The sequence below is a fragment of the Leptodactylus fuscus genome, chromosome 11 (genome assembly GCF_031893055.1).
Source record: "Leptodactylus fuscus isolate aLepFus1 chromosome 11, aLepFus1.hap2, whole genome shotgun sequence".
In the NCBI taxonomy this organism is placed as follows: domain Eukaryota; kingdom Metazoa; phylum Chordata; class Amphibia; order Anura; family Leptodactylidae; genus Leptodactylus; species Leptodactylus fuscus.
In genome coordinates this window covers 51,809,144-51,831,753 of record NC_134275.1, presented here as the reverse complement: position 1 = coordinate 51,831,753, position 22,610 = coordinate 51,809,144, and the positions used below count along the sequence as shown (strand labels likewise).

At 41.0% G+C, this 22,610-nt stretch overlaps 1 protein-coding gene across 2 annotated transcripts in view; it reads right to left on the bottom strand.

Moving 5' to 3' along the window:
- Positions 1-22,610, bottom strand: part of DIAPH2 (diaphanous related formin 2) — an 824,584-nt gene that overhangs the window by 359,082 nt on the left and 442,892 nt on the right. For both annotated transcript variants that reach the window (XM_075260108.1, XM_075260109.1), the window contains one exon: positions 9,599-9,728. In XM_075260108.1, the coding sequence (XP_075116209.1) occupies positions 9,599-9,728 (130 nt within the window). The remainder of the gene's footprint in view (positions 1-9,598; positions 9,729-22,610) is intronic.

Below are 22,610 nucleotides of genomic sequence, written 5' to 3'. Positions count from 1 at the left end.
TTTGCATGTTACTTTAGTCATATATGCAGTGAATGGTATTTTTGATAGTGTACTATATGGCAGTATTTTTGTTTTCTTTATGATGAGTTTATCTCCCCCCTCCCTGCACAGAAAATTCTCCTATCAACCTCAATGAGTCAGTTCCAGACCATGGCTGCTGATGGCCATGACTATGCTGTAAAGCAGAACACTGATTGCTGTAAACCGAGCAGGCAAAATTAGAATTAAAAAATTTACAATCAGGAAACAAATACAGATTAGAGTTGATCTATTAAAGGTAACATAACCAGTGATGTCATCACCAAATAGATTTAAAGGGAAAGTATATATCCCTATCCAACATCCTGTCACACTTTGTATCTTCAGCTCTCATCCGCCTTCTCCTTGGCGGTATATTATCTGATATAAAGTACGGTTTAATAAATATAATTATGTTTGGGCGTCTTGTGGCGGAGCGAGGCGAGATCTCCTGGTGCGCTTATTACTCAGGGGGGGGGGGGGGGGGGCGTCTAATCAAATAGATATTGCCACATTATAGGAAAAATAATAAATGGCGCTCTATGTATTCCTGCTGTAGTGGAACGCAGCGAAACACACTGGGAATAGCGCGTGCAGATACCTGCAACATGACAGTATGAATGATGCCCTGGAATCTGCCGCAGAAAACTGCAGAAAATCACAATTTGCTTTAAGAATTTTTTCAATCCATTTTTAATAGTGCTGCCGCTATTGTCTGGCCACCAAAGTGGTTGTCAGAGAGGCCCCTGAATGGCAAACCTAAACATTGCTGACACCCACAACAACTGCAGAGTAATGGCAGACATAGTGGTTGTCACCCAGCTTTCCCAGATCAGAATCGTTTGTGCTGGGCTCTACAACATTTGGGTCCACTCGGTGGTGTTATCTATAGAGGCGTTATCTTCTATTGTAATCATGTCTGTGATGTAAATTAGGTGACTGCCGCAAAGAAAATCCTCTACAGAATTGGCAAGTCTCAGTCTACTTTTAGGCTTAGTGGCCAGAGTGGATATTGCAGGATATATTATTAATATAGCTCATTTTCTGGTCACTCATTCACTTTAATCGCACTTTTTATTAACCCTTTCCTATTTTATTTTTATTTTTAACGCACCGCAGAGATACTTGCCGGGCTACTTCATACCGGGACAATTTTTTTTTTGAGTCATCTTGTGAAAGTTAAGCTTCATTTAACGTAAAAGAGTGAAATAAAAAATCCATTCCAAAGGTTATCACGGCGATCGTGTTCTCCGGTATGTAAAACACTAAATTAATTAGCGCTGCTCGATGCAGTAATCATGCTAACAAGGTTATCTAACGGGAAACTTCCTGTAATTTATAATGTGGCTGCCTCTATAGGAACACTCAGTAATGACCTGTAAAAAAAATAAGGATTTTTTTTTTTTTTTTTTTTTTTTTAAAGAGGACCCGTCATGAGGTCTGAAAATCCCAATGACCATCCATCATCGGATTGGCGCTGTCACCCTGAGCATTTCGGCGCTGTGTTTATCGAAATCTGTTCAGCCATTCCACAGATATAGGCCCTTTTAGTGTTGATACAAATTAAGATTTCACTGCATAACATACAGCACAGACACGCCCCTGCAGAAAAGTGTTCCCGCCTACTTGACTAGTAGACCCAAATTTGTATCAACACTAAAAGGGCTTATATCTGTGGAATAGCTGAACGGATATGGATAAACAAGACACCAAAATGCTCAGGGTGACAGCACCGATCAGATAAGTTGGGCTTCGGAGACAAGGAGGTCATCTTTAAGATCATACAGGAACACAGGAGTCACCCACTTTTACTAAATTTTTGAGTATGAAATTGCTAGACATATCTGTTCCAATATGGCCACCGGGACGGATGTCTCGCAACTCTCAATGATTTTGTCATTCAGGTGACTGCCTGGTGGTAAATGAGGAAGGGGCTTTGACCCTGAAACGCGTAGGCGGCTAAAGTTTTTTTCGTGTATCCATTGTTCTATGTAACCCAAGTATCGTCTATATGTAAGTGCTGTGTCTTTTTGCTATTTTTTACTGGTTTCTGGTGATTGTGGAATTTTAAATGGCTCAATTAAAGTATGTAAATCTTTTAAGTCTACACTAGACTGGATGCTGAATCACTATATATTTTTATTGAAACTGTAGTTTGTCATCCGTACTAGTCATCACCCAGCTTTCCCAGGACCAGATTTTTCTATGAAAAGCGGAATCACGTTGTTTTTTTTGTTATTTTAGAGGAGAATGGTCCTTATGATCTCCATATAAATTCTAGGACAAAGCTAATGAAACTTTAATGAAAAACCTAAAATAATAAAGAGCTGCTCAGCGGCCGAGCGTGCCCGGTATTGTTTTCTATTTCCCACATTTCAATCGTGCGGTTTTATTCTGTGAATAAAGAGCGGTAATGACGGACTCGCGAAAAATTCATCTGCATTCAGCTTGTCAGTGCAAAACTAAATGTGGTAATATTGCCGCCCGCCACTTTAATTAACATTTCTCTCTATTTTTTTTTCCTTTCTCTTCAATTTTGCATTTTTTTTTATTTTTTTTTATTTTTTTAATCAAAGGGAAAAATCCGGACGCCGCATCCATCAGATGCCAGATCACGTGTTACCGGCGGCAGCGCCGTGTTTGTATTTTTTTAATTAGTGGTACAATGCTCAGCGGTCGAGACGTGCAGAGGAGAATGTGTGAGTGACTGACGGAGCATCGCTGCAAAAAGTGAGCAAATCACCAAATTTTGGATTTACGGTTTGTCGTCCATTCATAAACTGAGATCGCACTAGACGCTGCATTGAAAATCGCTTAAAGGGAGAGTTACACTTTACATTGGGACATCCATATGCTTATGACAGGTGCACAGTTTACAAGGACTGCAATGTCGGAGTCTATTTCTTATATTACAACGCCCCCTGCTGGACTCTTCAGTAACAGTTACCTAGCAACCGCTTATCTTCCTATCTGGGTGACTACCACTTTATGACATGTACGTATATCTACTGCAGCAATGAAGGAAAGATCTATCTGCTGTAGAAGAAACCTCCTCCCCCATGATACATAGACTGATCTGTATAATATGGTATATTCCTAGGGTTATTGAAATTAAAGGGGTTGTCCTAGACTTTATATTGTTGACTAGGGATGAGCAAGTACTATTCGAAATGGTAGTTTCCATGGCACGCTCCCATAGGAATGAATGGGAGCGGCCAGCGCGCAGGGGGTTAAGTGGCAGGATGCCATCCCCGGCTGCGTCCATTCATTCCTATGAGATCGTGCTATTCGAAGTGGATGTTTCGAATAGTACTCGCTCATCTCTATTGATGACGTGTAACGAGGGGTGAACCTTTCTCTACCTCTTTGCTACCCAAGGCGAACTGTAGAAAGATGCACCCCACCCAAAAAAAAAAAGAGTTACCCAACTCGATAATCTTTGGTTACGCAAAAGGACCTCCTAATTAGGACACATCTCCCCATTGGTAGATCAAAAATTCCCCTTATTTGGTCCCCATACAGTGTTAGGGCTAGTTCACATGGGGTTCCATCACTGAATGCCGGTGAAGTGCACTGACATCCCATTGTGGCATTCCATGATGGATTAGGCCCAATGAACGCAAGATCCGCGGCAAGATAGGGCAGCTCGCTTCTTTCTTCTGCTACAAGCTAGCAGAAAAAAGAAGCGAGCTGCTCCCACTGAAGGGAACAATGGGAACAGCGGATTTTGAGGCGGATTCTGCGTCAAATTCCGCTGCCAACTTGCCTCATCTGAACTAGCCCAAATGTCCCCTGCCATAATGTAGCCAATGCTCTAGAATGCTGTATGTAGCATCCTGGCATTCGTCAGCGCTGTGACGCAAGTGGGCCACCAGAGTACTAGAAGACCCTCCGGTGAGCCCAGGTTCTAACACAGTAATGGTCCAGCAATAGACACCCAAATATGAAGAGTACTATGGTCTATGTCCTAGGGGTTATTAGAGGATAAGCTCCAGTTTGATTTTGGAGGGACCAAAGAGCCTTAGTCCGACATTGTTGGGAACCTTTACCTGAGACGTACTCTTGTTGTTTTATACCTGTGGTGACATAAAGAGTTAAAAGTTGAAAAGTAATGTTTCGATCTGATCAAAAATTCCCTTTTGTGCTTCATCCCTCTAGTAGCAGGCTCCGTTGCGACCACAATAAACACCATTAACCATTGTTGTCAAGTTCTAAAAGCACGCCGGTATATCTGGAGCCATCCTTTATAGTGTCAGCAGCGATTGTGAACCCTTGGATCATACATAGCTACAAAGGTAAATCAGTGTTTAGATCTATTTAAGCTCGGCATCCTCTCTATAACACTCGTCTATTCCCTGCTCGTTCCCTTTTCCAGTGGGATGGTACAAGCAAACAGCCCGACACTGACAACAGACTCTCACATTGTGCAAGAAACATTACTGTAGGACCATACACCGAATGAAGATCCCCTTCAGAAATGGTTGGTCTTCACCTCTAGGGGGGCAATGTTGAGGTCAACCCTCAACCAGAGTCACCAATACATGATAGACCTATGAAAGGTAAACCAACCCTGCAAGGATAACCAATAGCCAAGGAGGAAACGTCAAAAACAAGACATCACAATGACTTTCGCTTCCAGTTAGTTTAGCCTTCTCAGTCTCGACAACATCTAAAACTCAAGCCTCATGTGGAGACCTTCTTCCAGATATTCCAGAATTATAAACATATTTCTGTTTTCTTCCCAAATCAGCACCACACCAGTCCACAGCTTGTATTTGATGTGACTGTTCGGCCACACTAGGGTCAATACAAGACCCAACTTATGGACAGTCATGGTGCTGTCTCTAAAAGAAAGTAGTTAGGTTTCTAGAATTCTTCACCAAATGGTATGTCTCTGGAATTGAGCCAATCTTGATATTTCAGGATCAATTTTAAATCATTTTCCAGCCGATCCCGATCTTGAAATTTGCTCGATCGCTGATCGGAATCCGATCTTTTCTGATCCCAATCGCTCAACCCTAGTCAATGTTTCTCTATGGGAAAAGTCACTTTTAGGGTTGAGCCGATCTTGAGATAACCTCCGACCTCGATCCCAGTGGAAAAGATCGGTATAGGAATTCCGATCGCGATTGTGAAATTTACTCGATCGCCGATCGGAATCCGATCTTTTCCGATCTCGATTGCTCAACCTTATATGTCTCTCAACAGAGAATTGGCTTCTGTAAGCCACATTTGGCTAGAATGTATTGCAGAGACTAAAGAATTTCCCGTTCTTCACCCTTTACTCAAAGCATGGAGAATAGAAAATTTCATTTAGGTTGTAGGCCCCGGAAAAGTCCCCAAGTGGTGACAGTAGAACTAGTGAAGCAGTAGTATAGTCAGAAAGGAAGCCAAGAGTCAGAGACAGGAGTAGAACAGTAGGTACCAAGAATCTAATAACAGAAACAATATCAGGAACAAGGTTGAGGTCAAGATCAGAGCGAGGAATCGGCATGAACCTCAATCAGAAGGAGATGTGGGGCAGCTGAAGCCCCAACATCTTTGGACACAGGATGCCTTGAAAAGGAGGAGGGCCATGTCCTTACTCAACTAGGCTATGCCTGAAGACAGGAGCCATTTCTTGTACACTTGCCAAAAATCAGACAGGAGACGCATACGGCAACAAGGACTCACCACAGGACCCAGTTGAGGTAAGTAAGACAAACTCTATAAGACTCTACTTGCTACCATCACCCATTCAATAGGCTACAGGGGCCGAAGTGAATGCAAGGCTTGGTAAAACAATTTTTGTAAATTCAGGTAGTAGAGGGAGTATATAAATCAGCAAATTTTAATTTTAAGTATATATATATATGTGTGTGTGTGTGTGTGTGTGTGTGTGTGTGTGTCTTTTTTTTTTAATAAAAATCAGCATAAAAATTTTCAAAAACACTAAAATTTTTACAAATAATGTTTTTCCATCAAAATTCTGGTCAATAACTAAGAATAGGATATCTAAAATAATAACACCAGTATGAACTGCACACAGCCATTATACAGTACAAGCGTTTAGTTGACCTGCCCTTTAAGACAGCACAAAAGTTTACTCATCTCAAGACTAAAATCTTTCTGTGAGAACAAGATGCCGTGTACGAGCCGTGAAGACCAGGCTTGCCATTCCGAGAAAGAATTGTTCAAGAGAAAAGAAAAGCAGACGGCTTCAAGGTGTAAACATCTGAGTGAAAAACCGATCCCGGTGGCCAGTGTCTGGATGAGGAGATGAAAGACTGGAGTCCTTCAGTCACGGGGGCTGTGTATCTTTATTTTGACAGGCTACCCAGACTAACTATTCAATGCACCTGGCTTTGGGGGACATCTTTAATCAAATGTCATCTTAGACATTATAATCATGGTCTTCACCGCACTGGAATGATGGCTTCTCGACGCCATGAGCACATTTTGACATATTGACATATCTGACCTCGAAGCTTAGACAACACCATCAAGACAAACTCCTTATAGGATTGGTCATGACTACGGCTTCTAGCTTCAGAGCTTATGATAAGCGCTTGATTTGTGACTCAAGCCAAAAAAAGATTTATTTAACGATGGAGAACAGACAAAAAGTTGTGCGTTTAAGCACATAAGTGAAATTTCCAAAAAGTTTCACATGGTGCATGCAAATCCAAGCAAATCTATTTTGGGTCACTGACTGGATGTAAGTGGACTTCTGCATAAAATTAACAAAGATGTCAACCATTGCCTAAAATAAGTAGCACTCTTACAAATGTAAGTGGGTAAAGGTTTCCACCATTGGAGCCTCCAATGAAGGTCTCCAGCTCGGATATTTTGCTGCTGGGCATCTCCATGACTTTTATTCATGAATATACCACTTGCCAAATGGACCTTCAAAGTAAAAACTTGATTGGGATGTTTCAAGTGGTAGAAATGTCCAAGCTTGCCATGACTCTTTTATTGGATAGATCTTTTACTCAACATAGTAAAGAGGTAAACATAGGAGGAAATCCTTGATAAGCATGCCCCAAGATCGAATCCAAGTGGATGTGATGCTGCCAACGAGGGTGAAACTGTCATCTAATGTGTTGATGTCCCTGGCAGATTGATAAAGGACAATTACTGTAGCAAGATGACTCTACCAGAAAACCATAACCACCGTATTATGATCACGAAGGGGAATAGAAGGCAGGATTCAGGTGATTGAGAGTGGTAAAATAGTACCTTGAGCGGCCAATACTAAGTAACCATACAGAGGTAAAACATAACTATTGGCCACCAGTAGGGTTGAGCGATTAGGATGGGAAAAGATCGGATTCCAATCCCGATCTTTTTGGGTGGGATCGAGGTCTCACGTTAGTTCTCACAATGCTTGGCTACTGGCCAATCATTGTTGGAAAAGCTAACAACATTGTTTGCTTTTCCCACAATGCTTGGCCAGTAACCAAGCATTGTGGGAACTAACGTGAGACCCCAATCCCGACAAAAAAGATCGGGATCGGAATCCGATCTTTTCTGATCCCAATCGCTCAACCCTAACCAGCAGTTAAGGGGTGAGTGGTTGATCCAGCAACTATAAGTTCAATATGGCACTAAATGTCATAAACTGGCCCTACACCTTAGTTAATAGTCTGACTGGAAGAGACAATGTATAGTAATCTTAATCCAAAGGGAAATAATTATAACCCCCCTCCCCCCAAAAAAAACAAACAAACAAACAAAAAATAAAAAAAAACGTTGGGCATCCACAGTGTTTTTCACCTCTCTCCCTTACACCATTGGCCCTAGGTTACCCTTGAGGCCTGGGACTGGGTCTCAACATGTGTGGGTGTCACTGTCATGATGCATAGGGCCAAAGTGTTGTGGCTATGAGACCCAACCACTGATCATTAGTGACCTGTAGCCGATGATATCAGGGAGAGGAATGGAATACATCAAGAACGTCCATGAAAGAAGACGAGATGTAGCAGAGTCCTGAAAAGGTGAATATAACTAGTTGGTCTTACTCAACCTTGTAAGTTTTGGCTTACTCATTTTACAAGGGGTGATATTTTTATAAAATGGGTTTAAAAATTTCCTTTTCCAATATCAGAAGATTACGATTATTGGTAGGGCGCCCCCTATATGACAGAATTGCTTTATTGGGCTGAAGAGGAGATTGTGTATAGCCCCCTCCATTAACCCTGTGTTTGCACAAGGCATCCCCATTCCCTCTTCCCATCAGCTCACCATGCAGCGGATTATTCTGCATAGGGTGTCAGTAGCACCGCCCGCACGCCGTTTGCAGTATAGTGACACGCAGATAATGTGAGTATCGCGGCCACATGCACAATGATGCTCTACTCCCTGCCAGGCTGTGTTAGAAACAGCTGCTACAATATCACTCCGACACCTCAGTATCAGCAAACGCAGAGTAAAAATTGTGAACAAAATGCTGGCAAGGTGTTTTATTTCCATTGTGATCCATAATCAGCAGTTCTAAGTGAAGTAACAGCAAACACCTTCTGAGCACAAAGCGATAAAGCGAGCTCAGACTTCAACAGATCTTCAGACGCGCACGCATTGCACTCAAACTATTTTTGAAATAAATCATTTACACTACAAAAGTTCGCTTTGGTAGGTTATATATTAGACATCCAGTATCGGAAAGTTGTCAGAGCGGATTGATGCCCTTCGGTGACATCCTACACCACCTTCAGCTTTGAAGACCATATAGACAATGAAGGGGCACAATGGCGTGGAAGGAATAACGCAGGTGGTCAAGAATTCTGGGAAGAGACAGATTTGGCATTTCTGGGGTCCCAAGTCAAGTCTATTATTGCCCCAATACACAAAATATGTTCCCCTTAGTGCCCACTTATCTATGCAGTTGCATGGTTTTTATGGTGGATAGTAAAGAGGGTTCATAACTCAATGTTCTTAAGATGGTACTAAGTTGGTCCGGAGGCGTAGTCACCCTGGTGCGACACCCTCTCTAGATATTTGTTAACTGGTATCCCCCATAGCCATGATATAAAAGGGGATACATGGAAGTGTAAGGGCCCCAGAGCAATGGGCCACTTCACACCATCACAACTATACATTAATACTTGTTGATCGCCTTCCATCCATTCTACAAAGGTAGAATGGCAACTTTGTCCAACCCATCATTCATTATTTTTATTGTTGATGGCAATACCTTTTTAGGGCCGACTACAGAAGGTCCGGGTCATATTATATATATGTATGTATGTATGTATGTACATACATCAATGTCATTGGAATATTTTTGAGACTTCAACAACTTTAGATGAAAACCTCAGATCATTAAGCTGGATTTGAGAATCAATTCCTTTCCACCATGAAGGTGGTTAAGACTCAAGAATCTCCTGGAAGGAAAAGGAAACCAGTGGATCTTCCACAGATCAAGTCTGACTGTCCGCATGGAGAATAAATGATCAGACAGAATCTAAATCCTTGTCTTTAGAAGTTATAAGAAGTTTCATATTGTTGGAAAAGCCAAAGAGGACAAAGGAGACAGTGACAAGATGGAGGCAGTCACAATCAACAAGAAAAGTAACAAAATAACTCAAGTTCTACTTCTTACCTTTACTGGCGCTCTCCACATGTTCAAGTTCATCCGGGAATTTCAGGATGTCTGTAAACTTTTCTTCGCAGATTTCAGCAAGAAAGTGTAACAGGGTGGTTTTTTGGTCAGAAGACTTTGTGTCTCGAATCTGTTTGACAAATTAGAAAACTACCATCAAGATACAGACGCCCATCGAGGTGCAAGCATTTACTGACTAGGAAAATAGTATTCATGCAGAGCAAAACTATAGACATCACTCAGGTGGAAATCATCAGCATTGTGTATTTTACATAGACGGGCAATTTTTTTTATTTTTTTCATACAAAGAAATATAAAGAACAGCTATCACACATTGATGACAAGTTACAGCAAATTGTAGACATTATAAAACATTTCTCTCATTTCATTGCTTATTGTCCCTTTTATTTCATTGCATGTCTGAAAATTTATCAAAGTGTCTTCTATGAACTAAAATATAACTACTATAATACCGCACCTATATATAAAAATATAACCACTATAATACCGCTCCTATATATAAGATATAACTACTATAATACCGCTCTTATAGTTAAGAATACAACTAGTATAATACTACTCCTGTGTACAAGAATATAACTACTATAATACTGCTCCTATGTACAAGAATATAACTACTATAATACTACTCCTATGTACAAGAATATAACTACTATAATACTGCTTCCTATGTACAAGAATATAACTACTATAATACTACTCCTATGTACAAGAATATAACTACTATAATACTACCTCCTATGTATAAGAATATAACTACTATAATACTACTCCTATATACAAGAATATAACTACTATAATACTACTCCTATGTACAAGAATATAACTACTATAATACTACCTCCTATGTACAAGAATATAACTACTATAATACTGCTCCTATGTACAAGAATATAACTACTATAATACTACTCCTATATACAAGAATATAACTAGTATAATACTTCTCCTATGTACAAGAATATAACTACTATAATACTGCTCCTATGTACAAGAATAGAACTACTAAAATACTGCTCCTATGTACAAGAGTATAACTACTATAATACTACCTCCGATATATAGGAATATAACTACTATAATACTGCTCCTATGTAGAAGAATATAATTACTATAATACTGCTACTATGCACAAGAATATAACTACTATAATATTGCTCCTATGTACAAGAATATAACTACTATAATACTGCCTCCTATATACAAGAATATAACTACTATAATACTGCTCCTATGTACAAGAATATAACTACTATAATACTACTCCTATGTACAAGAATATAACTACTATAATACTGCTCCTATGTACAAGAATATAACTACTATAATACTGCTCCTATGTACAAGAATATAACTACTATAATACTGCTCCTATGTACAAGAATATAACTACTATAACACTGCTCCTATGTACAAGAATATAACTACTATAATACTACTCCTATGTACAAGAATATAACTACTATAACACTGCTCCTATGTACAAGAATATAACTACTATAATACTACTCCTATGTACAAGAATATAACTACTATAACACTGCTCCTATGTACAAGAATATAACTACTATAATACTGCTCCTATGTACAAGAATATAACTACTATAATACTGCTCCTATGTACAAGAATATAACTACTATAATACTACTCCTATGTACAAGAATATAACTACTATAATACTACCTCCTGTATACAAAAATATAACTTCTATAATACTGTCCCTATATACCAGTATATACATAAGTACATAATAAATATTTAGGTATAGATATTCATATGAACACTGTCCTGCAATAACCCACAAGTACTGTCTGTAATGTAAAATTTATTTATTTATTTATTTATTTGTACTATTTGGGGTTTTGTTTTGTTTTTTACTTTAGGACATTTTTTAAAACTTTCTGTTCTTCCTATTAGGAGTCTTCTGACCTCTACTTTTACCTCTTGTAAAAATTCACCAAAACTTTAAGATATTCTCAAATCCTTCCCAAGAACAATACAATTTACAGGACCCTGCAATTAAAATTCAAAATGCCGAGCCATTGTTTAGCGTTAATTAGTCTTAATGAGAGCGGTTCTATCATTTCCCTTTAATGTTACAATATAATGATGAGGGGGAAAAACAAAGCAGGGCAGCATTTTAGGAGAACCAGAATCAATATTCAATTAGACAGTGGTGAATGGAAACTTGGGAAGTTGCTTCGGAAACTTTGTAAATACTTTGTAATGAGTGTTTGTTTTCTCCTCCAGCGGAGACAAAAGCGCCAGGATGAAGCGCAAATCCTCCGATTCTCAGCCCGAAGACGCAGTGTAGCATTTTTCATAGAAAGCAGTCAGAGAATATGGCTTTTTTTAGATAGCCCAGTGAGCAGCCATAGCCTACAACATGCAGAAACATCAGAATTATAAGCGCGTTTGAAACCTTGACCGCACAATGGATTTACGAATGTTTGGAGCGCGGCCATCCTAATGTACAATACCTAGAATACGTCTGGAAACAAAACACAAAATGTTGTATTATTTGCCGTGGTAAATTTGACAGAATGTAATGTTTGCGGATTATGAGTCTATTGGGCTTTGAACTAAAAACTGTAATGAGTTTATTTTATTGAATGTGCGGTGTGGCGGTCTATTAGTCGTCTGTATGGAACATTATTAATACTTAAAGGGAATGCGGAGACATTCATTTATTTTAATTAATTTAATTGGTTTATTTATTTATTAAACCAGATCTTGAAATTCTTCTAAATACGGTTTTGTTATTGGTCTTTACTTTCTCGGTATAAATTATTTACTCTATTTTCTGTACATGATTATGGGGGCGGCCATCTTGCCTGAGCTGCTCCTCTACTCTGTTAACAGCATTTAGTGATCTGCTTTACAGCAGTCTCATGGCCCTAGCCAGTAAGCCAACACACTGAAGTCTATGGGAGAGATCTGTGCATGGAGGGGAATAGATAAGCTGCAACATCATCTATTGTGAGTGGAGGATGTAATGTTGGCTCAGTGGTGTTATCTTCTATTGTAATCTGTCTGTGACATATATTAGGTGCAAAGTAAACTCCAAGAGAGATAGCAAGTGTAAGTCAGTTATTAGGGTTAGTGGCCAAAAGACTAAAGGTACCAGTAGGGTCTTAGAGTCTCTTCTCAATTGTACAGTTTTCCCCAATAACCTTCTCTTCCATATATCTCCGTTACATTCACACTAGAAATCTTCACCAGGACCATTTTGGTGCTAAATATAAATTTATAAACTATATATATATATATATATATATATATATATATATATATATATATATACACTTCAATGTGACCTTTGCTACAAGTAAAATCTTTGGAATACTAGATTATTAATATACATTTATCTGGATTATTTCCAGTTATGCCAGTTAGATCTTTCATGTTAAACAACAGCTGCTTCCCGTACATGCTGCCAAGAATCCAGTGCAGCAGCTTGTATTAAAGACAGAGGTCTAAAGACTACGGAAGAATGTCATTGTCGTCAGATACATATTTTAAACGTGGATCTCCCAGGTCTAGAGAAGAAGGCTGTATGATCAAGAATAACACTTTCTATGATTTGATTTACAACATTTATGTAAAATGCTGTTTTCCTGTTGTCTGCTATCTCCACCACTCATAGAGAAAGCCTGTGAGTCCTGATTCCCTCACCACTCATAGATAAAGCCTGTGAGTCCTGCTTCCCCCACCACTCGTAGATAAAACCTGTGAGTCCTGCTTCCCCCACCACTCATATATAAAGCCTGTGAGTCCTGATTCCCCCACCACTCATAGATAAAACCTGTGAGTCCTGCTTCCCCCACCACTCATATATAAAGCCTGTGAGTCCTGATTCCCCCACCACTCATAGATAAAACCTGTGAGTCCTGCTTCCCCCACCACTCATATATAAAGCCTGTGAGTCCTGCTTCTCCCACCACTCATAGATAAAACCTGTGAGTCCTGCTTCCCCCACCACTCATATATAAAGCCTGTGAGTCCTGATTCCCCCACCACTCATAGATAAAACCTGTGAGTCCTGATTCCTCCACCACTCATAGATAAAACCTGTGAGTCCTGATTCCCCCTCACTCATAGAGAAAGCCTGTGAGTCCTGCTTCCTCCACCACTCATAGATAAAGCCTGTGAGTCCTGCTTCCTCCACCACTCATAGAGAAAGCCTGTGAGTCCTGCTTCCCCCACCACTCATATATAAAGCCTGTGAGTCCTGTGTCTCTTGTCCACTTACCAAGAAAATCTCTAAAAAGACAGCCTAAATTGCCATACAATTACACCACATGAAGATCCTCTAAGGTCTCTACTGGCAGCCGTTAGCCCTAGAGAATGGTATAGAAAGAGTTATCTTTCTCCTGCTGTATCCGATTTCTTTGACTACAGCATGACAGTCTTCTATTTAGTTTGAGCATTCAGTACTTATTTAGAATATCAGAAATAACTCCACGATGTAGACTGTTCCATATCGTTGCAGTCATCAAAAAATTAGGGCCACATTTTTGGCAGTTATTTTAGAAATTGGTGATAGTTATTCTATGAAGCTATTTGCAACCTTTTCCTGCCTTTTGCATCTGGTAAGAGTCAAATTTCTCCTATGAAATAGCAGCACTTAGCTCAGGCCGGGGACTTGTTAAACTGCCTGTTTCCCATATAGCTTTCACTTCAAAGGGGCCTATTATTGTAATGGTCACATAAAGCGGTTTTATCAAGCTTCCCTGCTGCGGTGACTGCGGCTCAGATCCCCCTTTTCCTTTCTGTTCTTTCTATGATGTATATTTTTAAAAATATCCGTGGGATGGGATTTGAGCTGTGGACCCGCAGAATTAAAATGCTGAATTAGTGTTCCAACATATATAACATGCTGGTACACTGAGTGCATGGATTTAATATCTAGAATATGTAAGCTTAGAAGGGACTTAACCAGCCATGGAAAACAAGTCAGAAATGTACGATCGTCATCATATGCTGGGCTCTACTGTGAAGTCTTCTACGGAGAAGAAAGCGAGGGGAACTGGCAAACCAGAAGGGCACAGGAATCTGAAGAATATTCTATCAGGCTACAACTATAGTATAGAGAAATAAAAAATACTAAAAGATCTATTTAATGTAGTGGGATGTAGTTACACTGATAAGTCTCAAAAACAGCAAATACGACTTGCCTGTAAACATTCAGCAGTAATCCTGTGGGGAGGGAGTCTCCTTCTCCTCCTATACATAGTCTCTCAGGAAAACCTTAGCAATTTCTACTCAATGTATTGTATTGTCCTTGCAGGACAACTTAATGAACTGGTAAAGGAACACTTTACACACAACACAGTAGTGAGAGAGTTATAGTAGTTATTAACTCATGAAACAATCTATGCTCCCGGTTTCTCTTTTGGTCACTGGCAAAACTACAGAGCTAGCTTTAGTTACTAAGAGTGAGTAGGCTGTGATTATTTCTCTGTCGGTTCTTCTTTGTTCTCCATTCAATAGCTGTGGCCCAGCGCTGCACCTCCCATGAGGCGACCTGAAGCGACTGCTTCAGGCGGCGCTATGCCAGGGCCCCGGGGAGGGCGGCATTTTTGCTTACCTAAGCCAGTCCAGGACAAGCTGTCCTGGACTGGCTTAGCGTCACCGTCACCAAACGGTGGATTGGGGAGGCCCTGTGGACGCAGCGATGCTCCGGTGGCCTCCCCTCACGCTCAGGCAGAGAGCAGGTCCTCTCCCTGCCTGCTCTTTGCCTGATAACGCCTCTCCGCCACACCCCCTTCGGTCCACCCCGCCCCCTCCACTCCGCCCCCTCCTCCAGGTGGGGGGGGGTGGCTTTCTGTCGTCCGCCTCGGGCGGCGAATAAGATAGGTTCACCCCTGCTGTGGCCTAACCTTCATGACCTTGCATGTTCTTGAGGCTTGGTACAAGACCCATGTTGTATTCAGCTCCACTACTGACAGATTCCCTACCTGTTCTAGAAAACAAAAAAGAGAAGAGAGGCGCCGAGCCGACCTTGGTGTAGTATTTTTTTAATCAAAAAGTCAGGGTAAGCAGAAACAAATGGTCGCTCACCTGGTGGGGTTGTGTGAGACACAACCACCTCTACAGTGTATCTTAGGAATGGATGGCACAGGTAAACATGGGCGGCAGCTGGATATACATCTGGGAGACGTCAAGGCAACAATATTAGGGGTGGACCTTCTCACTCGAGGGAAGAACAGAAGAACCGCGCTCGCCGGGGTAAATCAACAAACTTTATTTGCACATTTCGTTTCGAGCCTATCTTGCTCTTTCTCAAGTGCATACAGATAACCTTCCCATCATCCACTGTGGGAAGGTTATCTGTATGCACTTGAGAGATAGGCTCGAAATGCGTTGTGCAAATAAAGTTTGTTGATTTACCCGGGTGAGCGCGGTTCTTCTGTTCTCCCCTCAAGTGAGAAGGTCCACCCCTAATATTTCTACCTGTTCTAGAATCTCTGGTCTCTCCTCTCCTGTAGTAATGTGGTGTGGCCCAATTGTCTATTTCGGGGGACTACTTTGTTCTCGTGGAGCATGATGGCTCCATTCCTTTCTCCTTTTCTACTGGCGCCAAAATTGACTCCCCAATTTTCTTTTTCTGTAGGTACCTTGGGGCTTCTTGGAACCAGGAGAACAGCTCTCCATGGTGTGCTGAGGGAGTGACTGCCATACTTTCATGAATGAAACATCAGAAAGACAGTAAAGACTGACACATAACCAAAAGAGGATGGAATGTCACAGCATAATGTAGATTTAGATGTCAATAAGGACTCCTAAACACTTATGACACCCCAAAGAATACAACCATGATTGAAGGTAGCAATCTGGAAAGCCTCATCTTGTATTTACCCCAGAGTAGTGCTATCCCACATTATTAGTAGATTCTCAGGTTATTTTGTTGGAATTTTGACCATGACCAGGTGAAGACCGAATCACCTCTGGTCAGGAAGTCCAAGAAACCCTGTTGTCTCCATTGATCATATTACTAGGAATCTTCTCTCTTTGTTGGCCACGATATGTAACAGTAATGACTTCTTCATGTTTAATAGGCGATGAGGCCACTTTAGTCCATTTCACTTCTTCTCCGTGTAATCATCCAGCCAATGATTCTTCATTTCCCATTATTACCCGATCTTATTCAGTTATTTTTCACCGCATTTCATAATTGTATAAAGGCCTGCAGAAGTACGGAGGACGTATAATGGAGCAAAATAACAGCTGTGAAGATAATCAAGGGAACAAATAGGAGAGTAATTGTCATTCTGCACAGGTACGGTGCGTGCCTTGTAATGATGTCAAATAAAATCCCCTCTGTGTCAGTCTGAACAGAAGCAGAGACAGTAGTGGGAAAAGTAGCATCTCCGAGCTACGTAGTTTCGCCTACATGCACTCCTTGAGGCATCTTAGAGCATAACCAGCGCTCGCCAGCTGTGTCACTCTCATTACACTCTGGTTTTGGGTTAAAGTGATAGGCACTCAACTTGTAACAAATCTCCCCCACCCCAAAAAAACAGCCTACATAGGCTCATCGAAACATGATGAACATTTTAAAGGGATCCTATCATTAAAACTCATTGTTTTTGTCCTTAACACGTAGGAATAACCTTAAGAAAGGCTATTCTTCTCCTACCTTTCGATGTCTTCTCCGTGCAGCCGTTTGCTTGAAATCCCGTTTTTTTTGTCGGTATGCAAATGGGTTCACTCGTAGCACTGGGGGCGTCCCCAATTCTGTGAAAGAAATCTCTCCAGCGCCGCCTCCATCTTCTTCAGCAATGGCCTCTTCACATGTCTTCTTCCGGCACGTGGGGGGTGTCTAAATTCAACGCATGCACAAGTCACCTCTGCCAGCGGGCCTGGGGCAGAGACGATGTGGCATGCGGGTGGCCATAGAACTACAGGAGTGTACTGCGCATGCTCACGTAAGTGGCCACAAAAAAATGACCGCCTGCATGTGAACTCGGCTAGTTCACAACAACGACAGTGCAGCTTTATACTTTTGGACCTTTCTGCAAATGTTGCTCCTGTGCCTATTTACTAAGCTATGGCACTATCATAGCTCACTATGATATCATGACATCTTGAGATTTCGGGATCGTTTTTAAAATCCAATTTTCGATCATTTTCCAGCCGATCCCAATCGTGAAATTTGCTCAATCGCCGATCGGAATCCGATCTTTTCCAATCCCTCAACCCTAGTAGGCATCTTTGATGTGATGATGCTGATTTGAAGTGTCATGATGTCATTGTGCCCCATGTGACCACTGCTGCCCACTCACAGGCCTCTCACTGAGACCTCCAAGACCCAAAATAAGAGCACTTCTGGGTTTTGGCAATGAAGTTTGACCTAAAATGAATTGGAGGGAAAAACTTCACAAATATTTGTTAAAGCAAATCTCATGAGGTTCTCAGTAGAGGACTCTGCCAGGTGCTGTATGAAAACAATAGTCCACACATTCACAAAATTCATAGAGGCCCCGAATATCACCCCTACCCCTCTCCGCCGATCCATTTGATTCTGCATCCCTATTTAGTGCTCACTAGAGTTTATGCAGTATACAGCACGGGGTGGGCGGCACAACACACTCTCATATAAACTCAAACATGATCTCTAGTGAAAAATACAAAAACTTTCGCTTTATTCTATGTCTGCTTGTCTTCCTTTTCATAGACTAGCACCATGGCGTATTCTACAACATCTAATTATTGATCTCGTGATTGCTTACAGCCCGGTTTGTCCTTGTTGATTTGCCGACATGATTGCTTATTTTTTCTGTTCTACCGTCTGAATATCTTTATTTCTGGATACTTCCATTTTATGTATTTCTATCTTCTTTGTTTGTACTTATTTTTTGAAACCAAGTTTTTCTCATTTAATTTTTTTCTTATAATTTTTATTTAACCCCTTCCTACTTCAGCCATTTTTTCATTTTAATTTGAGATCTAGGGAAATTTGGTATATTTTCTACATAAAAAAAAAAAAAAGTTAAAACTTGTTTTTTTACACACCCTCGGGGAACTTGAAACTGGGACCATACTGCAGTCTATGGTAAAATACCTAAATTGATTAAATGCATGTAAAAATAGTAGTGGGGGATGACACGGAAGACAAAACTAAGGGTATTGGCGTCACAATGGGTCAGAGGAGTCTCCGATCACTGGTGTTATTACTGGGTTTCTGATGTGTGAAACATTGGCGATCCAAGAAGTTACGGCGCCTGCTCTACTTCTGAGCAAGCGCCATACTTAAAGACCCAATATCTGACGTAGTAGTACAGTGGATGTCAGGAGGGGGTTAATATTTTGTTACTGGAAATTTCACGCTCACCACTAAGCCTAATACGCACTTGCCAGTTCTGTAGGGACTTTCTTTTACGCATTCACCTCATTTCTATCCCGGACAGGATTACAATAGAAGATAACGCTTGTACACATAACACCAGTAACCCATCCACTATAGATGACGTCACAGCTTCTCTATGAACCCTTTGACCCTCTAAGCAGGTTCATTGCTAACTAGGACTACTTGTCTTATATAGGTACACAGGCAGGACATAGTGATAGTGACGACTCATGGAAAATAACAAAGAAAAACAAAAAAATCGCCGCACCTTTGCTACAAATAACAAGCACAAAGTTTCTTGAGCGTATGACAGCAGGTTTGAGTAATTTTTTCCGACGAGTGATCAGCACACCACTGTCTATAATTGGCGCAGCGAAGCTGAAAACTGTAATTGGTTGATGAAATTATTTTATCTTAAATTAACTTTCACACAGGAAAGTCATGTGTTTCTGTGTAAAATGAAAAACCAGCCTGGGGTTAGAAGGTCTGTGAATTAAAGATGGAATCTGCGCAAGACGTTGTTGATGCTAGTAAACAGTGTATCAGCCACACGCCCGCCATCTCTACCTACTGAAGACAAGTATTTTAACAATTTTACATCAATTTTCATGTGAGACTGAAAGAAAACATTGCCCCTTCCCTTTGCTCAAATTGGACTGTTATATGGCGGCCACATGGTAGCAAATAGTGAGACGGTCAAAGAGGTCATGTCACTCCCTCCACCGCTTTGACTGCTTTATAGGCACTGATCCACCAATTCCTACGCAGTTGGAATTTTTTCTCTAGCCCCTACCATTCCTTGTCAATCATTTCCATTAGTTTTGACACCCAACATGCTATTTAGGCTCCCTACTGTCAGGTGGGCGGTCCTTGATCTGCTTCCCCCATGACCGCCCACCTGACAGTAAAAAGCCAAACTAACACAGTAGGTACTGAAAATAACACCAATGAATGCTCACGAATAGTACAGACTAGAGGAAAAATTGCAACGTTGCTGAAATTGATGGATTGGCCCCTATTCAAGAGTACAAAAAGTTGGAGTTGGTGGAGATGGTTTAAGGTCCCCCTTAAAGTGTATTTAGCAGCCGCTGAATTGCATGGCGGCAATTATTACTGACAAAAATGTTATCTTGGCAAAGGAGGCAGTTTTTAGGTTGAGGACCCCACTTTAAAACTCCTGCATGGAATTCTGACTTCAATCATTGAGTTTTTGGGGATTTTTGGGGGCCAGAAGGGTTCTTTCATGGAGTTTTTATGTGGCTTGTGTATGAACCATATAGGGTGAATTTTTAGGGGGCCATGAGGGTTCTTTCATGGAATTTTGGTGTGGATTATGTATGCACTGGGCAAGTTGAATTTTTTGGGGACACAAGTGCTTTTCCATGAAGTTTTAGTGTGTAGCTCGCGTATGCACTGTATAGGGTGAATTTTTGAGGGGCCACAAGGGCTCTTACATGGAGTTTTTGTGTGGCTTGTGTATGAACTGTATAGGCTAAATATTTTGGGGCCATGAGACTTCTTTCATGGAATTCTTGCGTGGCTTGTGTATGCACTGTGTAAGTTGAAATTTTTGGGGCCACGAGGGCTCATCCATGGAGTTTTAGTGTGTACCTTGTGTAAAAACTCTATAGGCTGAATTTTTGGCAGCCATGAGGGCTCTTTCATGGAGTTTTTGTGTGGTTTGTATATGAACTGCATAGGCTCACTATTTTGGGGCCATGAGGATTCTTTAATGGAATTTTGCGTGGCTTGTGTATGCACTGTGTAAGTTGAATTTTTTGAGGGGCCACCAGGGCTAATTCATGGAGTTTTTGCGTGGCTTATATATGCACTGTGTAAGTTGAATTTTTTGGAGCCATGAGGGCTCTTCCATGGAATTTTGGTGTGATTTTTCTTTGTACTCTGCATTAGAAGGTGGAAGCAGCAGAGGAGAACTAGGAAGCTTGTCGTCTCCACCACGCGATCCCTCCTTTGTCCTAATCACTGTTTTCGCCTCTGATCATCTTCGCGCATTCGGAGAGCAGTTAATATTTAAGCAATCATGAATGCTCCATTGCATATATCAAAACAGCTCCCATCCTCTGCCAGGCCCGACGCCGCACATGAATTCTAATGGAGCTCGCCTTTATTTAAACAAAATTAGGTTCTGTGTTCAATGCCAAGGGTTGTTTACAAATCATTGGTTTCTTCAATAATGCCACACGTAGCAATACAACATCCAGAAAGATAATGCATTTTTAAGCATATGCAATTACCATAAAGACATTAGCACTGGAGCTGCTACTTGACAGACTTAATACATACTTTCGCGGCTGCATTTCCAAGCTTGTCACAAAATAAAAAAAAAAAAAATGAAGAAAAGAAAGAAAATGAATGAGGGAGAGAGACGGGGGGAAAATATTCTAGATCTTTCATGACTGGCGCTGACAACGGTTCAACGAGATGCAATTTATCACGGGAAGACGTCTTTATTGAAAGCTTCTGCTTTCTTGGGGCCGGTTCCAAATTTTTAGAATTCAATCTTGGTTGAGGAAATGCAGAGTCAATGAAGCAAGAGGAAACTGCGATTTAGCGGCGAGCGTCCATCACGTCTCGGCGTGGCAACGGTCCACGTCGGATCAGAACTGAAGTCTTAACTGGTAATGGCGGTTAAACAGGTGACTCTTGTTCTTCGAGTCGGGAGCTGCCGATCAATATCTCATAATCTCCTGGCACGTCTGAGGATCTCGGTTGACCTGACATTTTATTTATATGCGCATACGATAACTGGACGGAGATTCATCATCGATCCTATAGATATAGGAGTGGACAGGCGAGGGTCAACTCTTGGATAACGGGTGAGATGACTTATGGAGAGATGCATATACACAATACATTTTTAAGAGTAGGAATACAAATCTGATTGACAACAAATATGGCCGCCCTTGTGGCCCATGATAGGTTTTCCTAAAAAACTGCAGATTTGACCAAACATGGGGGGAAAAAAACATCTTTTGGCTATGTGGTTTTTGTGACGCTATAAATCCCAGTGTCCTAACTTTCAAATAGGGTTGAAAATCTTGAGATTTCAGGATCGATTTTAAAATCTGATTTCCAATCATTTTCCAGCTGATCGCGATCCCGATCGTGAAATTTGCTTGTTCGCCGATCGGAAACTGATCTTTCCCAATCCTGAACGCTCAACCCTAGTCAATGCTTCTCTATGGGAAAAGTCACTTTTAGGGTTGAGCCGATCTTTAGATAACCTCTGACCTCGATCCCGCTGGAAAAGATCGGGATTGGAATTCCAATCACGACTGTGAAATTTACTCGATCGTGGATCGGAATCTGATCTTTTCCAACCCCGATCGCTCAACTCTACTTTCAAGTGGTTATTAAAGGGATTTTCTGGGACTTTTCTATTGATACCTATCCTTAACACAGGTCATCTATATGTGAATGGTGGGGGGTCAAACACCCCAGGACCCCCACTGATCGGCTATTTCAAGAGGCCACAGGGCTCACGTTCTAGAGTCTCTATCCTGTGCCGAAAAGTTGGTAGCATGAGATGTGATAAGACAACTAGAGTAGTTTCTTCAAGAAACAGGATCAGAGCTTGAGAAACTCATCGTAAGAAAGGATTATCTGCACTGAAGGGA